The following is a 21,081-nucleotide window of genomic DNA, read 5'->3' as shown; positions in this document are numbered from 1 at the left end:
ACAGATGAAACTAGTATACATAATTCATTTTGACAACGAACAATCTCTTTGTCGAGATTCGAAACGTTCAACATTTCGATGATGCAATACTGAATCGCGCTTCGCCAAGAACGTGATTGACTAGTGACATTCTTAACCACGCGTGTCCCCCTTGACTTCCTCGAGGCGCTCATAAAGTATAGATAGAAAGTATGTACAAGTGTCGATTAATGTCGTCGATTAACGTTTATGGATGACGAATCAAGGAGAAGACGGTACGACGTAATTTTCCTTACCAAGAAGAAAAAATCTGACATTTTGTCGTTCAACATGGATATTCAAATTCCTCGCCCTGTCGCTTCGGGTTATTTCAAAATGGATTTCCAGTTGGAGTTAAGACGGAGAAGTCTTCAAGGACCTGTTCCTTGCCTCGATCTTGTTGATCGCAATTTCTTTTCGATTTCATCGGCTTACCGTGCATTATCATATTAATAAACTGTGCACTCTCTCAGCCTGTCGGGAACTTTTTCCACCGCGTCGAACGCGTTTTCCCGTAGATAACGCAGCTGTTGCACGCGCCTGCACGCGTCGCGGCTGAACCAAGCGGACAGACACGTTAAATGCCACTGCACCTTCGCTGCATTGCGTATCGGCCTCGCAGTTAATAAGCTTCGCCCGCGTTTGCGCCTGGAAATTGCATCCCGTTTCGTTCACGAATATACGCCGTGTATGAAAGCGTTATGAGACTGTTTCTCTTTCATCATTTTATTATACGTATGCACTTACCTGCTAGAATTTTGATGGTTTTGCTTGTGAAAGAAGTCGTAACTCTGATGGTTTTGATGGAAATATTGTAGGTACAGTATCGTAGTTAAAGTATTATAGTTAGAATATCATTGAAGAATTAATTATTAGTAGACCGCGGAATTTTATGTTAATTTATGTTTCCATGGCCAGGACTAAAGAAATGAAACTTATATACAGATTCGTTTTACTTATTAGAAATTATAACGGTTACTTTCCTTTTGATATTTTATATGTTTTTGTCTATTACATGCATTTTTGCAACTTCAAATTTTATATAAATATATTACAACAGTTATACATTGTGCATAACATGTACAATGACATACAATTACATAGACTATAGTTTAAAGCTTATTTATTTAGCTTTTCAGCTATTTGTAATGATATACATAATATTATGATAATGACATATTCTATAAAAAATAATTCGTGGACACGTACTTGTAGGTGTAATATTTAGAATTACTCTGAGTGGATTTTAATGTGATTCGTACTAGGATCGCTTCGTGTTTCGAGTCGTTAGATAACTGCTTATTAGATATTACATGCTAATTCCTCTGTTTATTAACAAAAAATGTAAATTGTATTCTCCTAGGATAGTATAGCTCATATATTTTAGATATAATAGCCCAGATCAGTAACTTTCCTATTAAGAAATACGATGTTTGGTAAGAAAGTCAAAAGGAGGCAAGAATGGCAGTCGGCGATAAGAAGATAAATCTAAAGAACATTTTAATTACGTTATATATATTATGTAATATAATACCATCAACTTTAATTCTCCATATATCTGATTCCTTTTACATTCTTGTCTTATCTTAAATATCCAAAGATCAAGCTTACTAGAGAAAGACGACAACTTCAAAATATTTTTAACACGAACTTTTGGGAAGATCTAAATAAATATCAAAGTAGTTTTGTACAATAGAATCTTTATTACAAGACGTCTGAATCCATAAAGCAGGATTGCCTTCTATTGTGTCTGACTATGAAGCATCACTCCGCTTCCTTGATTTCTTTCGTATCATCTTTATTATTCATAAACATAGTACATATGTGATACACTTTTTACATATGTAAGTTTTTATCATCAATTTCAAGGCAATAAATTTGATATTCGTGTGAACACGTGTTGTGATAAAACAATAGAATATTTCTTTTTTACACGTACATTGTTTTTATCACACGTGCGTGACGGCAACTTTGATACGAGACTCGAATAAAGAGTCACGAAATTCTAAAGATAATTCTTATAATAATTCGTGTAAAAGCATTTACGTTCCACAAATGCAATGACAACAGCAGAAAGATAATATTTTAGGAGATGAAACAAACCAATTTTATCCACTTATTGTTAATCTTACTTTTTATTAAATACTGAATAATATTCTTGATGATACTGAAGAAACAAAACCAATATTAGGATATTTTGATTTTTTTTTATTCCAAGAATCAGAGACTATCCTTAAACTCAGGAACATATTAATACATTATCTAAAATATTCTAATTTTACAGTATAAAAATAGATTTCGTATGAAAAATACTTGCTACAACATAACATCATAACGAATAAAAATGAAATTAACAACAGACAATGTTGAAGAATGTCAATTATTTCTGGGATTAAGGGAAATCATCAAATCAAACTCCCATTATTTATTGTCCCAAGGAAGCTCTCTGTAACTTCAACTTACCATTAGTGCCCGCTAGGCTTCATCCCTAGAAAAAGGCTCTCTGAAGCATTAGCTTCAGTTCGTTCGCGTAGCCTCGCACGGCAAACAAAATTATATTCCGATAAGATAAAGACGCAGCTGTAAGTTTCGAAAGCGTCGTAAATACGTCACCAATCGATCGGTGAGGCCGATGGAAATTTTTACGGGCGTCAAATCGCTGCAAACCGGCACGGAAAACTATTGATTGGAGTTGTCCGATGGGAACGTCGTTTCGCGTGGCTGTTGTAAATCAGCGTAACAAAAATCAGTCCGACGCACGCGACACTCGAATGGTAACAAGCCAGACATTGCTCTTTCGGCATTGATACGCACGGAGAGATTCGACCGGCCGCGATTCCGATTAATTAATTTAATCGGCGTTGCTCGCGCGTGAATCACGAGGTCACAGCACGACTGATCGTATATCTTACACACGTGCACAATTTTACCAAAAATAGAAGCGACTATAAAAACAAAAAATAAAGAAAGGCAAAGAAGTTAATGATATACACACGCATATATATATATGTATATGTATAGTATTATAACATAAACGAGGGCCGTAAATTTGATAACAACCGTAATCGATAAGTCGCTGTTGAAGCAAATGGAACGAGTCCCTGCAGTTCTCCCTGTTTCGAGATTATGGTTGAGTTGATGGGTTTACCGGTTGGATATTAAAAGGAAGAATTTACGAGATTATAATTTAAATGCTTGTTCGCGTATTTAAATAATGGTAACAGAGAATTTATATTTGACGCAATGTATACATAGATATGAAATTTTACCAAATTTAGCGTTTGCAATGAAATCGTGTAGCGTATTATGGAATTTCTATATGTTTTTCTTTTATAGCAGGGGGAAACTATATTATAATGTGCGTTGAAACAACATTTAATACACTCAGGAAAGACAACATCGTCGTTTTCACGTTTAAAATGATAATGGTCCGCTAAAATCAGATAATTCCGGTTATCAAGATTTTGTCTAAGATTCACACTTTCGCAGTGGCATCGATTCATCGTGAAGGTCGCGTTGACGTGATCGGGAATCCATCAACTTTCAATCCATGTGAACGCATCGGCGCCATATGTTAGCGTGCACGAGCCGTTGCTCTATTCCCGCAAAAATCGACTAATAAAAAGGCAACTCGTCGACCTTCGATATAGTCTATGCCTCCGTGGCAAATGGCTCTTTCTCTCTCTTTCCCTTCTCTCTGTCTCTATCTGTATAAATATATATATATCTGTGTTCTCTCGATTCTCTCCTCGTTGTTCTCCTACTTCGACACGGTTCACCTGTCTCTCTTCGTCTCTCCCTCGCCGCCCCGTCTTTCCTCCCTTCTTTCTCTTTGCCTTTCTGTTTCTACCGGCCGTATGGTTGCGCCGGTGTGCACCGTTGCCAACTTTCACGTATCATAATACACAGTGAAAGAATGTGGTTTCCCTTTCAAATTACAAAATACGGTGCGAGTGCACAGTGCGCGCCGCACACTTCCTTCGGCTGATCGCTATTTTCTTTCTTGCCTCGATTTCGTCCGGGTTTGACCTCGGCAATCCTCTTCAACACTCCGCTTCATCCGGAAACTCGCGTTTAAGTATCGACGCCTCAAGTATTATAGCGATTACATCGTTCCTTTGCTTTATTACAGTTGGTCGACTTTTATTGTAAGAACGATAATTGTTAACGATCGTTAGAATGGTTAAAGCTGATGTCGATATTGTTGTGTTGGCTAATATCGTAAAGTTTGATAGTCTATACGGTAGGTAAAAACAAGCATCGCATATACCCTTATTTCCCAGTGAATCGTTATTTTCTAAGATTCTACCTTTCATTTGCATAGAATTCAATTTTTGCAATTATACGAAAGAATTAACTGAATAATAGGAAATTTCGTTTTACTTCTTATAGTCACTGTATGATGCATAATAATTTTTTCCGAAGGAGTTCTACCAGCGGCAATTTAAAACTCGACTAAGTAATTTAGTATTGCATATTTCCTACGATTAAGCCTTGTAACGTGAAGACACGCTCGTGGTATGGATTATGGTTTCGATCCAACAAAGTTTGTCTTTGTAACAAAGTTTAGTTACAATTTGAACTTCACTTTTAGTTTTTTGAACTTCAGTTTTCCTTCCTCGAACCTTAGTTCTCTATTTTATGAAGTCAATCACTATAGCTTCTGAATGGCTCATGCATATGGCTCGTACTGTCTTCAATATTTATTGTAAATATAAAATAAACGTCTGTTAGTTTACGCTTTTTAAATATATAAGCTACAACTATAAAGATACATAATTAATTGCAAAAGTATTAAGAACAGTGAATATCAAACGTAATGTTAATAGCTAACGCTAAATCACAGCAATCATTTTCTGACCTAAACCAAAACGATCAATCACGGAGGTATTAAGGGCAGTAAAAATAGCTAACGCTAGATTCCCCACTAATCGAAACTGAAACATCTATAAACATAAACCTATTATCCAAAAACTTGACGAAGTGAGAGTTTAGCAACAAACCCGTGTAGAAGCCGAACAACTCCTGTTCACAGTTGGCGGTGTGTTCCATAAATTATTTACGCATAAATTACGCCCGTTATGCTGTCAACAAGGAGAACATTTACGAAGCGTCGACCGGCAATCATAGCGACGCTCTCTTTCTCCCTCTTTCCCTGGATTGAGGTCGCAAAATCGCTCGATTCTATCGACTTCGCCCGGTTTCGCCTTCTCCAAGGATACTCGTCGACCAGTGTAACACCTGAGACAGGAGCCTTGATTAAGATATTACGTTGCCACGCATGGTCCACACACCGATCAGGCGCTCGATTTTACAGCTAAAGACAGACTTGACCCAGATATTCTGTAAAAACGAGTAGGCACGTCCGTTCTAATTGCGAATATCGATTCGACGGGACTCCTTGGTGCCACGCCACTGCCGCCATCGTTGTCGCCACCACCGGTCACCATGTGTTCGGTGTATCATCTTTCGACGGCAGGTTCAGCTCGAACAGAGGAATATTCACGTGCCTGTCCACGTCGAATTAGGCCAGGGACATGTTAAACGACGTCCAGCCGAACAATCAAAGCTGCACCTGCAGCTCCTTTCAACTTCCCCGTTAAAGAAACCGGGGAACGGGTCTAAACAAGAATTCGACACGACTCGTAGAACGTCTCCCGGATGAACTGAGAGGTTTCACGTTTGGTTAGACAAGAAGATTGAACTTGTCCTGATATATATCGTATGATACTATGGTTGTCTGGTTTGAATCTGTTTGTTGGGAGGTAGATGAATATTACAATGTTGTTGCCTAATATTTGGTAATTTTGTTTTTGGGTGCTTTTGTATGTACGTATCTATTGTGTAAGATCGTGTATGTTGGAATTTTTAATTTATTAATATTTTTAATTTTATGTACGAAGAACGATTGTGCATACTGATTATAAAAAGTATTTGCTCATGTTCTTAAAATACCTCCGGTAACAAACCATTGTTTGTAGTAAAAATACAGACAAGGTATTAGTGTTTGTGTTTCATATATTCTATATTCCCAAGTGTTTCTTTCTTTTTTCTTTTTTTTTTTTTTTAAGTAGACCATTGGTCGAAACGAAGGCTAGAAAATAGTCAATGAAAGGCAGTCGAAGCTTAGCAAAGATAGCAATCTTAAACAATGCTATTTATGCGGTATTAGGTAATTTTCCTTGTACTATACTCTTATTTTTGTGATTTCTTATTTAACGTCATGTTTTATTTATACATCATATTGTATTTGTTTTTACGATTTTGATATTCTATTTTGATTTGATGACAAAGAAGATCTACAAATAAATTTGACATGCTACGTCATCATTCTTACATATAATTAAAAATAATGTATACACTTGTTGAAAAAATTATTCTTTATTTTTTATACAATAATATAACGCAAGTTTATAACGTACATGATATCGTGTTATTTGAAATGTTATCGTCGAAATGTACATTACACAATAAACAACGTAACCCGATCTTGATATTGCCCCTCTTTTCAATCAAGTTTCACATCATTGATAATCAAACAGCAGCTAACAGACCGGTTAATTAAAAGCAACTACGTATATCGATCGAATCATCCTATCAAGAATGATGGAACAGAAATTCTTTGGACTAATTTTTAAGCAGGCGAAAGAAGACCAAAAATCAATACTCATGCGTGTTGTTGTGGCGGGGTAATGTCCGCAGAGGCAACAGGTTTCTGGCGTCTTCTACTGCGACAAGTTCTTAAGTAGAATAGCCCTGGTTCTTCAGTATTTCAGGATCTTTCTGACTGCCGCGAAGCACCGCCACTTGTCTGGTAGATAAAATGGTTCGAAAATGTGCGGAAATGGACAATCCCAGCCTGTGACCCTTTGTATCGGAGCTTCCAAATGTAGAAAACACTCTTCCTGCATTGAAAATGTTCTTTTTACTCCTCTTTTATATTTTCATTTAACCATAATTTTTCTTTGAAATTTTATAGATTATTAATCCATTATATTACATTAGGGTTTTTGGTAAAGTACATGGATTAAATTTTGTTTTCTTTCTATAAAATTATATAATTTCCTATACGGCTGTCACTCCAATTTCTTTGACACAAGGTTTACACTTTGGTCATCGCTAGTTCTAATATTAGGGAAGTATGAATTTAGTAAATTTGTTAAATTACTAATATTTATTAACATTTAAATTAGTAATATGTAATAAATGTATAGCATAGTTAATCGATGTTTTCAATTGTTGCAGATTGTGTTTCTGGAGAATATTGTTGGTGGAAAATTTGGAATTACTATATACTTCAAAGAATGCAAGAATTTTAAGTAAACAGTCACAAGAAAATTTCTAATGAAAGGTCTACAAAAGGAAATCGCTATTAGTGATTAAATTCGGCACAAAAAATAAATTTTATTATTTAGGAAGACTTAAAAATCTCCCACGCTTCGTCTAAACTATTTTTCTAATGTACACATTATTTTAGAAACAGCCACAATATCTCTATTTCAAAAATTATTGAATTATAGAACTGGTAATTCACATAAATCTGAAAGAATGAATTCATCGGAGAAGTGCATTGAATTACGTAAAAGTTATACTGATTGCATATATTCAGGAAACTACGTACGATTAAACTTTTATTTTTAAGAAACGAAATTTCGTATGCATCAGTCTAATACAAATAAAGCCTGTAAAAGGAAGAATTTGAGAACTTAATTAACCGAATGAGAACAGTTTTACGAAGGTATTTAAATTAATGACAGTTATGAGTACATTTCTCAGTTTTGTCACGTCGAACGACAGACATGATCGTATTATTAGGCGAATGTTTAAATTACAAACGATCGAACTATCCATTTGCTAATTTAGCGCTAGGTATAGGAGTTTTGCAAGGCAGCCGAGGTTTGTACATCTGAGCAAGCTGAAGCGTATCGAACCGTCACGAAGTGTGCGCATGACGTAACAGAAAATACGCGTAATGATATCCTGCCACATTCCAACAAAGCATTGAACATGCATCTAATGGATTTTGGCACCGTGCACGCGCCACGTGTAAATAATTTCGTAACTAGAATAAAATTCCGTTTATCTATCAACTGTGCCTATACGACCGTTCGATTGGAATTACGTGCAGTTATTTCGCGTAACATGGCCTAATTGCTCTGATATTTGCTCCAACTTCCTTATACGTGCATAATATTTCAATCGATCTATTAGATCGTTTCATAAGGTTCGCCGATTTCTATTAAACTTTAACATTTTGAGTTGAATCGTTAATATTTTTATTGAGCCATTATGAGCTCAATCGTCAACGTAGTCTTTTCCGTTTTGTATCGGTTGTTCCATTTGGAAATTAACTTGCGCATCGCAAACTCATATATCTACGATTTCGAGTTTAATCAACATTTTTGAATAAAAATTTCCTCCTCGTTTATCAACGCATATCTCGTAAATCTGACTTTTAGTTTTGTTCCATTTGTATATCTGTTCCTAGTCTTTCACTTTTAAAAGTCAGCTATATTAATTTATGAGTGTATTAACCTTTTAAAGTATAAAAGTTCAATATCACGTATCTCACTTTCTATTCAATTTCTAGATTTATGTAATATTTCTTCGTTCGAAAAAATGCTCCACGCTTTTATAGAAATTTTCATACAAGAAGACGATCGTTTGTCGTGTTTGAAAACATAGAGCTTGCGAATAAATCGAATTAATATTTTCAGTTGTCATTATCGTTTTAATTTTCATTTTATGGAATACACGAAGTACACAATGACACAAATGTTCACGACTCTCTGAATCTTCTTGAAATCTGTGCCTGGTAAGAATGAAATACCAATTAAGATAATAGACACAACATACGTGGTAAATAGAACTTACGAAACGATCTAACAGATTGGCAGTTTACGTTCAAATACTTTTGATTCTTCCTTAGTGTAATCTCTCTTCGTCACAGTTGAACGAGATTTAAGTTGAAATGTGGTAATCAGAGTTTCAATTTCGCTTACGCTGTTATGTCATACCATTTTCGAGGAAACATTTACTTACCTGAACGACTGAAACTATTTCTGCTCCGAAACCACTCGTTAGCGGCGCTTCATGGGCGATTACCACGCGGCCAGTCTTCTTCACCGACTGTAACATTGTGTATCATTATTAAAGTAAAACGATCGCGTGTAAATCACAGATTGTCTGGTATTAATCTTTCGAAATAATTTCGCACGATTGTAACATTCAGGTAATTACATTTGGAGATAATTCAACAATATATTAGAGTAATGAGAAATTAGTCTTCTGATATTCTAATATATATAAGCTAATACCAAAATATCAAAATTGTATTATTCCATTTCTGAGTAAGATAAAATACAAGGCAATAGGATATATTAAGGTTTCACAGTTCCCTTATTTATTACACGTATGTGCATAAGGATATTAGGCAGTTTGTAGAGGTTTGACACCATAATAATACCATTAATCATTATCAAGAGAAAATGAATAATCTGTAAAAGACAATGTAAGATACAAAGAAGACCAATTGATCATGTTTATAGAGATAAATTGTTTGATTTTTATAAAGTTAACCACTAACCATATATTGTAGCTTTAAAATCGACAACTTCCGAATGGCTCAAACATTTCTTATTTTGAGGAATTCGATGCAATTATTCTAGAATTCCTACGATGTTGTATATATAATTTTCGTAATATATTACGATATCAACCCTTGTACAGAAGATAATGTCAAGCAATTTCCACAGTCCCATTCACAACCCCTCGATAGCATACATAATTGAACTAACCCGCTTATATCCTGAACCGTAAGCACGAACGTCAATGCCTCTCCTAACACAGCTTGTTATTTCGTCGAAGGATAATCTCATCACTTACTGGAGCAACTCGATCCCTTTCCACACATCTTCGCCGGTGTTATAGAAACGTCCAATTACGAAATCGGCAATTAGATATTCATAGTCATTGCAACGGATGGTTCGATCCGTAATGTCGAATATAGACCAACCATGACCACCCACAATCATCCACGCTATCACGTGTCACGGAGGGTAATTCGTTTGGTAGAACGAGCCGTTTCCCAGATCAATTCGTGGATGATTTACGCACCGTCCCATATTGGTCGGAATAGCAATAACTTATACGCGGACAGAACCTGGAGTCCTTAAATCCTAAGAAAAATATATCTACACTAATGATAGCTTCGGATGCAAATAACTACATTGAGAAGACGTTCGTACCGCGTTAGATCAAACTATGTATTGTACGTGAAAAGAAAATTGAACATATTTTTGTTAACTTTTCAGCAGTACTGAATCAAAATCGCGTAAAGAAATTCTTGTAAAAACAAAATTTGGTGTTTTAGCATACTTCGTCAAACTTCCAAAACCAGTGTATTATCTCTGAGCATGCAATTACAAGGGTGGTGAGCAGAATAAATTACATCGTGTTTTAATCGGTTCGTTAAGGTATAAGAAGCACAGTCTTAACTCTTGTGGACCTTTTCTTGCCGATATGGGCTAATGCCACCAGCGGAGCTGGTTCGCCGCAAGAAAGTTACATTCTATCCAAGATACATTATCCAATCTTCATGAATCCTCTCCCTCTCTCTCTCTCTCTCTCTCTCTTTCAGAACTTGTTTAAATAAACAGAAACTAAATTTCTATATAGCCACTCCAACCCTTATCAGTTTCCATTTCTCACGATCTTTTTAAGCTTCTTAAACTCGTTTAAATAAACAAAAACTAAATTTCCATATAACCACTCTAACCCCTTATCGTTCAGTATTTTTCACGACCAGGCTTCTTTACATTCTACCGCCTGTTAAAATCATGGCTTTCAGAAACCATACGATGCCTTTTATGCTCTGAGTGGGTTTTATCCGCTAATAAGGGAATCTCGCGACAAATATCCTGTTCGAATGACCTTGACAAACATATGAAAGCATGTGAACAATGACTGCTTTGTTTTATGTAGCCACCGATTCCACGTTTTAGGTTTCGAACTGCGTTTAACTGTCAACGTGGTAATTGAAATTTGAAAGTTTGGAAAAGATCTTCAAGACTGAAGTTCGATAATTTGGAAAATTGGAAATTTCGGAATTTGATATTCTGTGGTAGAAAAATTCTACGATTCGAAATTTAGAGGATCTAAAATCACACATTTAAGTATCAAGGAATTTAGAATTAAAGATTTGGAAATCGGAGAATTCGAAATTGAAAGTTTGAGATTCGAGGATCGAAAAATTCGAAATTTGAAGAGGAATTCGAAAGTTCGAAGCTCGATAATCCAAAGATAGAGAAAATTTCGATCTGAAGATCGAAAAATTCGAAATCTCGAATTTAAAAGTTAACGAATAACGAAAAAGTACGATAACTTCCCTCTTTGACTTTATCGCAGGAGAATCTCGCGACAAATATCATCGACATCGACGTATCGAAATTACGCGAAACGGATTTACAATTGCGCTCGCCTGGTCGGCTAGTTCACGTGCGAGTTACTGTGTATAATACTGTCACACATAAGCGGCCGATGCATACCGTACAATCGGCATATCATTAAACTAAAGATCGATTAGCATAAATCAGCGCGATATTAGCGTTGTGCCGTACTGCGGTGTGCCGTAATTCGGACGAGTGAATGTTGCCTTCTCGTACGTGTATTCGAATCAACGTGACAACGCGACGTTTAACGTTTCGATGTTAAATGAGTAAGTAAACGCTCGATGAATTTTATTTGAGATTCGGTTGATAGCAACAGCGATACCGAATAATTTGTGTGAATGAATATTGTCTTTGTTTGAAAATTTCAATCAACGTAACGACGGGGATATTCAATATTTGCAAGTTAAATAGATAAGTAAATATTTTAAGCGTATTTTGTTTCTAGCAAACGATTCGAACGTTTTAGATATTATTAATAAATAAAGTTATAATCTTGGAAAACATTTGGCAGTTGGTTAATATAAACGATGCAATACAGGAAGGTTTCTAATTGTATTAGGTTGTCCGAAAAGTTTTTTTCGTTTTATAAGGAAATAATAGACATACGACGTTTTTTGTTTTATATTAGTTTATTGAATTATGCACGAACATAGTAATAGAGATATAACGAAATACATCATACCTAATTCAATAAAATAATATAAAACAGAAATTGTTGTTCATCTATTATCATCTTATGAAACAAAAGAAACTTTTCGGACAACCTAATAATATTATTAAATAATATTATATCTGCATCTCTTTGTGAAATTATGGAATTCATTAACTGATAATATCAATGAATTAATTATTATTACTCTTGGATATTACTATTATCGTTTATGTGCATTTTTGTATAACATAAACCAGAGGACATCGTAAAGTCGAAAGACAAGCGAGTATGAAGATCCATATGTATTTATATATATTAATAAATTAACAGCTAAACGAACAGACAATGTACAGGTTATAAATTACTGCGACATAAAGAATTTCTAGGATTTTACAATGTTACGAGTCGAATAAAGCAATGCCAACCAATTCTTAATTTGTAGAATTTACCGGAATTTATTGCTTCTTTTATTGCCAAATTTATTACTATGTAAGAAATTTAATCGGTACAAATAATTTGTAACTCGCTCGTAAAGTTTCGCTAACAATATTCGTGGAATTATGCAAGAGCGCAGTGAACTCGCGTTGAATTTTCGATAGGCGGAGAGAGGCTGTAGAGGAGAGGCTTAATGAGCCGGTAATCGAAGGAGAGAGGCGCTAAAACAGCGACGATCGCGTTGGATTATTCGCGGCGGTACCGATTTCGCAAATAAAAATGGACGTGAACGCGTATATCTACATTTCGCAATTATTTCGCAATGTTCCACAAGAAAGAAAGCAACGCTAACTTTTTTCGACCGATTTCGAAAGATTCGTCTTGAAATCGAGATCTTTCGTTTCTTAATTGAAAAGAAAGTCACCGTTTGTAATTCGGTATCTACGTATTAAAAGGAAACAGTTAAAAAAAATTAATCGAAATAATATTTCGATGTATAATTACTGTATGCTAATATCGAGGGAATAAAAAATATGTTTTCTACGAGCATAATATCTGACAATAAAATTCTGTGACAGCTTTGAGACACAATGAATCGTTTCTGGTTTCTCTCGAAAGATAAATGTTCCTCGTTTGCACCTTGGTACGTTGATTTCTTCATTTCTCTATCTGTTTAATTATTTTTCGCTTCTATGAATATTCACCATTTATAGACTGTGCAGGTTTATTCTTTTATGGGAAATTTATACATACATAATAGCACGTAGAATACACATAATATGCTAGAATACATAAAACTTTCATGCACGTTGCATTCCTTTAACTGTATCCATAAAGATCCGAATTTACATAAACATTCGCAATTTATTGTTGCATAAAGTAAATTCCGATTACTGTTCGTTGATAATCGTTGAAGTGGTACAAATGTACGATTCGCTCGACGGGTCATTTTCATCCTTAACCTCGTTTAATTCCTGTATCATTGATGCTGTACAATCTATTTCTACCACATTATCCAACAGAGGGGAAACAATTTTTTTAAAACACGAACCTTCCTCCGCCAGTTCCGCTAAAAAAAATTATTCGTTAAAAAACGGAACGATTTAAAAGGTCCTGAAACGCAAACCCTCCTGCACAAGTTGCCCAAGTGTAACTGCTTTCCACGAACGAATCGTACGATTAAAATACCGCATATCTCCCTCTCTCTCTCCTTCTCTCTCTTATATCAACGAAGGACACGAACCCACGTAATAGCCGCGCAAACGTAACAGTCTCGCATTTAAACGTAACGCATGCAAACGATCCGGTTGCGTTAAACGCGGTAGAAAAGAAAAAGATGCAAGAAAAGAAAAAAAGGAATAGAAAAGAAAACGTAGCGAATTATAATGATGAAATTACCTTGCAAACGAGTTCCGTGTCCCAAGGCAGGATAGAAACGAGGTCTATCACCTCGCAGGACGCCCCGAGCTCCTCTTGGACAAGATCGGCCACCTCCAACAGTACGTGCACCTGAGTACCCCAGCCCACGAGTGTCACCACGTCACCTACGTACAAATCCACACACCTGTAACACCGCTTGCCTCGTTTCACCTTACGCCTCTCGCAATTGCCTGCCGCGTCCTCTCTATAAGAGTCAGTATATACACCAGTGTCGCCGGTATCCTGTTTCAGGAGACCAGTCATCACGTGTGCCACTCCATCGATCGGTAATGAAAGGACGGTCGCGACCGATGAATATTATACGGGGTGTCAGAGATCGTGTTATTCTATAAAACTTTATCAACTTGTATACCATAGTAAATTTTATTTTATGCAACTTTTGTGCTGGAAATTTTTAATCTTATAACGGGTTACAAGGTGATGCGAATGAAATAATAGTTTCATAGTAAAACACAAGAGCAACGAGAGACGTCCAATTTGTAATTAGAGAAATCCCTTTTTACAATAACTCACCAACCAATATTTTAGTAAATCGATATATATCATACAGAGACGAACGCACAATAATTATTTCCAAAAATGAATCGCTCGACTCTCGAGGAGATCAAGAAATGGAACTATCAACGTGTTCTCAAAAATCACTCAAAATAAACTTCTTCGTAAATTCAAAGCTTTCAGAAAATTCTTAGTTCGTTTAAGTAATTCATGGCCGAACAATTGCCCGTTAAAAAACTTCTCGCTTGTGACGAACACATTGTATACAAACCAATAACCGTTCATTATCGATCATTCGCGCCGAATTAGCAGTTCACGAGCGTGTAACGAATTATTTATCCGGTCAATTAATCGTCGACGATATAGCATAACGACGCCATAAATTCCCTGTCCGCAAACTCGTGAAAGTTTCATCACGATCTTGATTCGATCGTCCATCGATCGTACGAATGTACGAAAAAGAAATAGCGGTTTACATTACGCACGAGGAATGATCAAACGTGATCCATGGCATTGTTACGCAGTCTCAAAGTGAAACTTGTCCAGAGAAGACTCGTTGCTTCTTCCTGTAACGCTTACCTTCTCTCACAACCTCAGCCTTGCCGATCTCTATCTTGTAATGAGCTGTCGGCACATCGTCGATCGCAGTACGGTACAATATTTTCGGCTCGAACATGATGCAGGGATCCGGTTCCTCTATGCAGCTCAACAAAAGACCTTTCGCCTGTTTCGCTCCGCGGGGCATAACGATCTGAAAAGGACGTTCGGTTACATTTCATTTCTCTCCGTGTACCGGTCGTGCACACGCAATCGGTGATTACGTCCTGGAATTCGGAGAAGAGCGACCTTATCCTGTTCGACGGTCTCCCGATGCCGAGAACGATGTATAGGTGGAAATTGTGATTTGATTCTTTCGGATGATGCAAAGTGAGTTGTGGTCTGTCTTTTCGGTGTGCAGAACGGCCTTGAGGTTTATATGGAAAGGCTGTGGACGGTGGGTACCATATGTTATCGATTTTAACCGCGTTTAACTGGTAATTTGGCAATTTGAAAACTTTACAATTTCGAAACACGAAGTTTGTCGTTCAAGGACTGGGAAATTGGAAATTTAGGCTCTGGGATTTGAAAATTGGACAACTGGAAAGTCGAAAAATTTTAGATATAAAACGTGAAAGTTTCGAAGTACTTCGTGTTCGACGATAGTACCCTCAGTTATAATTTGTACTGGTGTTCCTATAAAATTGTTATTTCCTTTTTTAAAGTTCTTTCGATCTACTGCGAGGATGCGAGGATTTCAATATTACTTCCGTAGTTTTGATTAAAGATACGCAATAATTTAACCTTCACTTCATAAATGAACGTAAGGAAATTCGAAGGTTTAAAGTGAAGGAATTGAATGATTGTCTGACAATCCGTTTTCCTTGAAAATGTCCATCAAATTGTCCTTTCCATTGCGTTAAATCAAATACGCATTAAAACACAAAGCTTTTTTTTCTAAATAATTAAAACCAAGCCAAACTTCATTTATATAAATTTCTATCCAAAATACATATATCAAAATATTTCCATACTATCAAGAAAACAATTTTTCGTTTAAACTTTTCAAAAAATAGTCCATCTTCCGTAAATAAAATATACTCTATCAAATGTTTCTCTCCAATAACTCAACAAAAATAACAGGATAATGCAGAGTAATGTTGCTTGACTCAGGAGAAATACGAAGTAATGCACTTTGGTTAATGAAATTCAAAGTTCGATGAAAATGCCGTTTAAAACAGGTAAGCGATAGAATGTATTTGTTTGTTTGAAAAATTCGTAGCATCTTTAACAATTCATAGTCTACAAAATAATCGAATAAAATTGCTAAATTATAATCGTACATGGATAATTGTATATTAAAAGAAATTAAGAAAGAATTAATTATCTATTCCCATTCGTTACACGTATATTTATTCCAGGTTTTATAATAAGATTTTTTAAATTATTAATTATGGATTTGAAGAATTTCAAGTAAAAGCTACTCGAAGGAATTCTATGCTGGAAAGAATAAGAAGTTTTTCAAAAAAGAACTATTGGAAAAAGCAATATATACGTTATTTAACAGAATATTAAACATTTTTTTAATTTCGCTCCGAACTATCCAAACGATTTAATACTATATGCTAGCAACATACATTTTATTACGTTGCAGGTTTGTTTCCACGGTTGGTGTACTATGTCAAAGCGCGCGACGAAGAGCGTGCGATCTCTCAGCTTCAGGAAATGTCGACGCGATGTTGCGCACTGCTGTTCATGTAATCGAGATGTATAGTGTCGGTAGTGACACGTTAGTGTACGAGGAAAACTTTCCTCATGCATACGTAGATACGTGCGTCGTGCAATATTCATAGAATCTCTTCCAGAAAGTTAAGAGTCAATGGCTATAGAATAGAAGTGAACTCGACAACGAAGGATCTCGTATATATCCTTGAGCATAGAAATCCATTCTGGATGCTCTTCAACTTTTTATAACGTTTCTATTCATTCGTCACCAATTTGTTCCGTGATCGTTTCAATCTGAACGCGATGAATAGCCGGCGATTAAATTTACAAATTATTTAGTTGCGAATTAAATGAGAAACGTTTTAATAAAAAGAAAAAGAAGTTATTGCCAGAATGATTGTTGAGATAAAGTGGCCAGTTTCTCTCTGTATCATTGATCTATTGTTTTCAATGGATCAATAATTTCGGTGGACGATTGTATCTGATAGAGACATCTGTCTAACAACGAGGAAAGTATTCGTTATCGACGTGAACTGAAGAACTTTGTAATCTACAGTACATAAAGAGCTTTTTTATCAATAAAAGCTAAAGAACTTTGGCACTAACTCGGCAGTGATAACATTAATAGTTGCTCGAATTGTTGTGGCTATGGATATATGAATAATTATTGCAGACGAAATATAGAATTTTTTATATCCCTATGATATTTGTGTTAATATTAATTAAATTCTACCCTCCTTTTACCATCATTATGACGTCAATATTCAGCTCTGTTTTATACCTTGTCTGAGATTTAACCTGCGTTAACATCAAATGTGATATGAATGTAATGATTTATTACAATACAGACATATGTGAAATCACAAATTTACATTCTATAATATTTCGTGCATATGACATTGCAATGTATATGTATATCTACATATTGAAAACTATTACGTAATTTAATATAATACGATATAAGAATAATATGATTTGAAGTATTCTATAACTTATTACATTTTGTTATGTTCAATTGTTTGGAACACAAATATACAATAAAACTATAATAGTTAGTAAATTATGAACTATTGATTCGTCTTCTGTAATCAAATTTATCACCATTAAGTTAACGATATTTTTAGCCAATCAGCGCCGACCTCCTTCTTTTAATTCGTGTGAACCTCGTAGCAATGATGTTACGCGCGGAATTTTTGGTCGGAAAATGTCGTTACATAGTTCGTGGCGATTTTATGCGATTTTGATTAAATTTTTAAGTGTGTTAATGGAATATTGTATTTCAAGTGCTTCATTAGCGCGCCAAGAAACCGCATATACCTGAATCCAATCAAATTATCAACTACAAGGTAAGAATTTGTATCTAATATTCTATAGCCCAACATTTACGCGCCATTAGAGATCATACTTATGGTACAATACTTTGTAGCGCCTTCAAATACTGTTTCATTACTGAATGTTTCATATTTGCTCAATAATCATTTGAATTTCATAGAAATTTTATTATTAAGTAAGTATCTGTGGTATCATATTCATAAATCTTCATAAAGTTATATGAATATATTAATGTTGCATAAATGAATTAAAATATAATAGATACCATTAAATATGTTTTCCTTGCTATAGTCGTGATACATCAGATTATAGCTACTATGGATATGTCTTCTGATAAACTAATGTTCTGGCGAATACATTAGAACAATTAAATGTATCAATTCTTATGAGAATACCTGCATCGTTCTTCAGATGTTTCATTCTTCAAAACAACAGTTTGTACTATAGCGACCCATGACCGTAGAAAAAGTTTCAAGTTGAAACAGAAAATTCACTGGACGAGACTCTTATTATTGTGCCTTTGAATATTAACGTTATTTTGGGTCATGACGTCTAGATTGTTATTGCTGTTTCTTGTAATTTTTAGTTAGAGTTGCGCAAGAAGGTTAACTTTTTGTAATAACGTCCGTTGATATAAATGTATGAACACGCTCCCTATTCTTTCTTCGATTGGTATAGTACCATAATACATCTGGCTATTACAAATTCATCCATTCGTTATTTTATTAAATATGCCTACATGTTAAAACCACCTCAGTATATTATTCATACAGAACAGTATAATATGGTATAGTACATATAGTACAATAAAATAGTAGAAAATATCAAGTTATTTTTCTTGTCTATTTTTCGGAACATTCGTTCATCAGAAAATGCATCCATTGTAACCATAGCTTAATATATCCTATAGTAATAGAAAAAGGCATGTTTCATAATATTTATATTATACTTTAATTCAATACTTAATACTATCTTTATACTAACACTATACTTTAATTCAATATTTAATACTAACAAATTGTACCTTCAATCCTGGTGTATGAGCGAAATAAGCTTCTGGACTCTGGGAATGGTAGTGTCCTCCATGACCGACAGCACCACATGGTGCCCGAATTGTCAATTTACCACAATCGAATTCTGCTCCACTTCGGTATCTAAATTTTGCTGCTTCGTTTACCAACTACGGATAGAATAATTTATATTGCAAATTAAAATGTTTATGCATTTCGATGATAGGATTCTTTTCTCTAGAAAAGCAGTTTAAGCTTGTGAAAATTAATAATCGAAATTTTTAACAATATTGATACCTGGTCGAAGGCGGGAAATATGTAATCAGCAAATTGAATTTCTGCGATCGCTGTCATACCAACGGCGGCTAAACCAATTCCAAAGCCTGCGATTCCTTGCTCGCAAGTTGGCGTGTTAAAAACTCGATCATTGCCGAATTCCTTTTGTAAATTCATCGTACAGCGAAATACTCCTCCGAATGCGACATCTTCACCGAAGATCACTAAGTCAGGAAAATTATCAGTGTTCTTCATTAATAAAATGTTTGCACGTAAATGAGGGCAAATATAGTATATAACAATATTTGTACTAATAGTAATGTTGGATAACAGGTCTATAATAATTTACATATTATAACTAGAACCTTATCAATTTAAAAAACTGATACAGAAATTAATTCGTCTCTTTGATAATCAATATTTTAACTTCACACAGTACTAGTAATTTTTTAAATCAATTAATAGCAACTAGTAAGTAGTGACTAGGATTATTTAATAAATTTTTTAAATTTCATTACCTGCGTCAGAGTCATTCTTCAATGCTATTCGAAGTCCATGGTTTATCGCTTGATACATATTCATTTCTTGAGTTTCACCTAAAACATAATTGTTTTAAAATTATATAGTTATGCATGCCATTACATCTTCACTGTTTTTCTTATTGCCATTTATAATTCAACTTCTTCATTTATACGCAATACTGAAATATTCTCTCGTGTCTACTTATTTGTCTCATCATTCTTACCAGGAAACGACAAATGTAATTTAATGCACAACTACTGTAATTAGTAATAAATTGGCGATTCAATTGTGTATTTGACACAGATATGTATTTTCATCCTTTTACCTACACAAATCAATTTTTTTTTCAAAAATTACAATAATATATCTTTATGAAAATGTCACAAAAATATATTCATTCAACGATTGACAAATATATATTTACACTCAATGATCAACGAAAAATTATTTTTATCCCCTTAACGTTCATGCCCGTATGAGACACGGATATAGTCAATGAATCATTTTTTAACAAATCAACATATTCAGCGATAAACAGTCACATTTTTGTAATTATAAAAACACTTGTTCTATTTAGCTTATCCTCTTTAGATCTTGTACTTTGCATTTTATTATATTAAAAATGTAATGTATAGTATTAGAATTATAAAAAATATATATTATTACATAGCTAGGAAACAATTGCGCTAAAAAAATGCGTGTTTTTAACTGATTGGATCGAAATAAGTTGCACGTTTAGGAGTTAATCAACTGGTAGTCAAGAATCACAATTAAAAATCAATCGTATTTACTCACCAGGAACGATGATGGTTTTGTCGGTATAATACGTGAATTGTATCCACCTGACATGGTCGCGTAACGTAGATGATCTTTGTGTGAAATTGAGAATTAGAGAAGCATTCAAACGCGTAGACAACTTACTAAGTATCATCGCAACGAAGTGACGACTCACCCAGACGATAATGTATTCGGTTTAATGTGTTATCGTTATTTACATACAATATCCTACTTTAAAACTCGACACCCATAGTCGTTTGAATGTTGAATTTCGTAACAACCTTGTCCAGTGGTTCACATATTAATGATATGTATGTGTCGCATACAAAGATATCACGTGACACTAGTGGTAGCCTGCAAGCTATAACTGCTTCGAAGTTGCTTTAGATAAATATTCTTATCATGTTATATT

At 34.8% G+C, this 21,081-nt stretch overlaps 1 protein-coding gene across 3 annotated transcripts; it reads right to left on the bottom strand.

Moving 5' to 3' along the window:
- Window positions 1–6,380: 6,380 nt before the first annotated feature.
- LOC100644396 (2-oxoisovalerate dehydrogenase subunit beta, mitochondrial) lies at window positions 6,381–21,012 on the bottom strand. 3 transcript variants are annotated; one of them, XM_012308249.3, is made up of 9 exons: window positions 20,845–21,012; window positions 20,688–20,761; window positions 19,889–19,966; window positions 19,392–19,594; window positions 19,100–19,264; window positions 15,070–15,241; window positions 13,954–14,099; window positions 9,061–9,147; window positions 6,381–6,923 (listed from the first exon to the last, which is right to left on the bottom strand). In XM_012308249.3, exons 3-9 carry the CDS (start codon window positions 19,950–19,952, stop codon window positions 6,783–6,785), a joined length of 978 nt encoding a protein of 325 aa, XP_012163639.2. In that variant the 5' UTR covers window positions 19,953–19,966; window positions 20,688–20,761; window positions 20,845–21,012; the 3' UTR covers window positions 6,381–6,782. The 3 variants fall into 3 exon arrangements, with proteins under 3 accessions (XP_012163639.2, XP_012163636.2, XP_012163637.2); XM_012308246.3 differs by having other exon boundaries at window positions 20,688–21,012; XM_012308247.3 differs by having other exon boundaries at window positions 19,109–19,264; window positions 20,688–21,012.
- Between the last annotated feature and the right edge of the window lie 69 nt (window positions 21,013–21,081).

Source organism: Bombus terrestris, chromosome 4 (genome assembly GCF_910591885.1).
Source record: "Bombus terrestris chromosome 4, iyBomTerr1.2, whole genome shotgun sequence".
Lineage (NCBI taxonomy): Eukaryota > Metazoa > Arthropoda > Insecta > Hymenoptera > Apidae > Bombus > Bombus terrestris.
This window is presented reverse-complemented; position numbering and strand designations above follow the sequence as displayed.

Coding starts and splice junctions, on each gene's coding strand:
- LOC100644396 (XM_012308246.3), bottom strand. CDS start 20,823: ATGATACTTAGTAAGTTGTCTACGCGTTTGAATGCTTCTCTAATTCTC. Junction 19,265..19,391: donor TATTTCCCGCCTTCGACCAG/GTATCAATATTG, acceptor TTCTATCCGTAG/TTGGTAAACGAAGCAGCAAA. Junction 14,100..15,069: donor GGCTGAGGTTGTGAGAGAAG/GTAAGCGTTACA, acceptor ATTTGTACGTAG/GTGACGTGGTGACACTCGTG.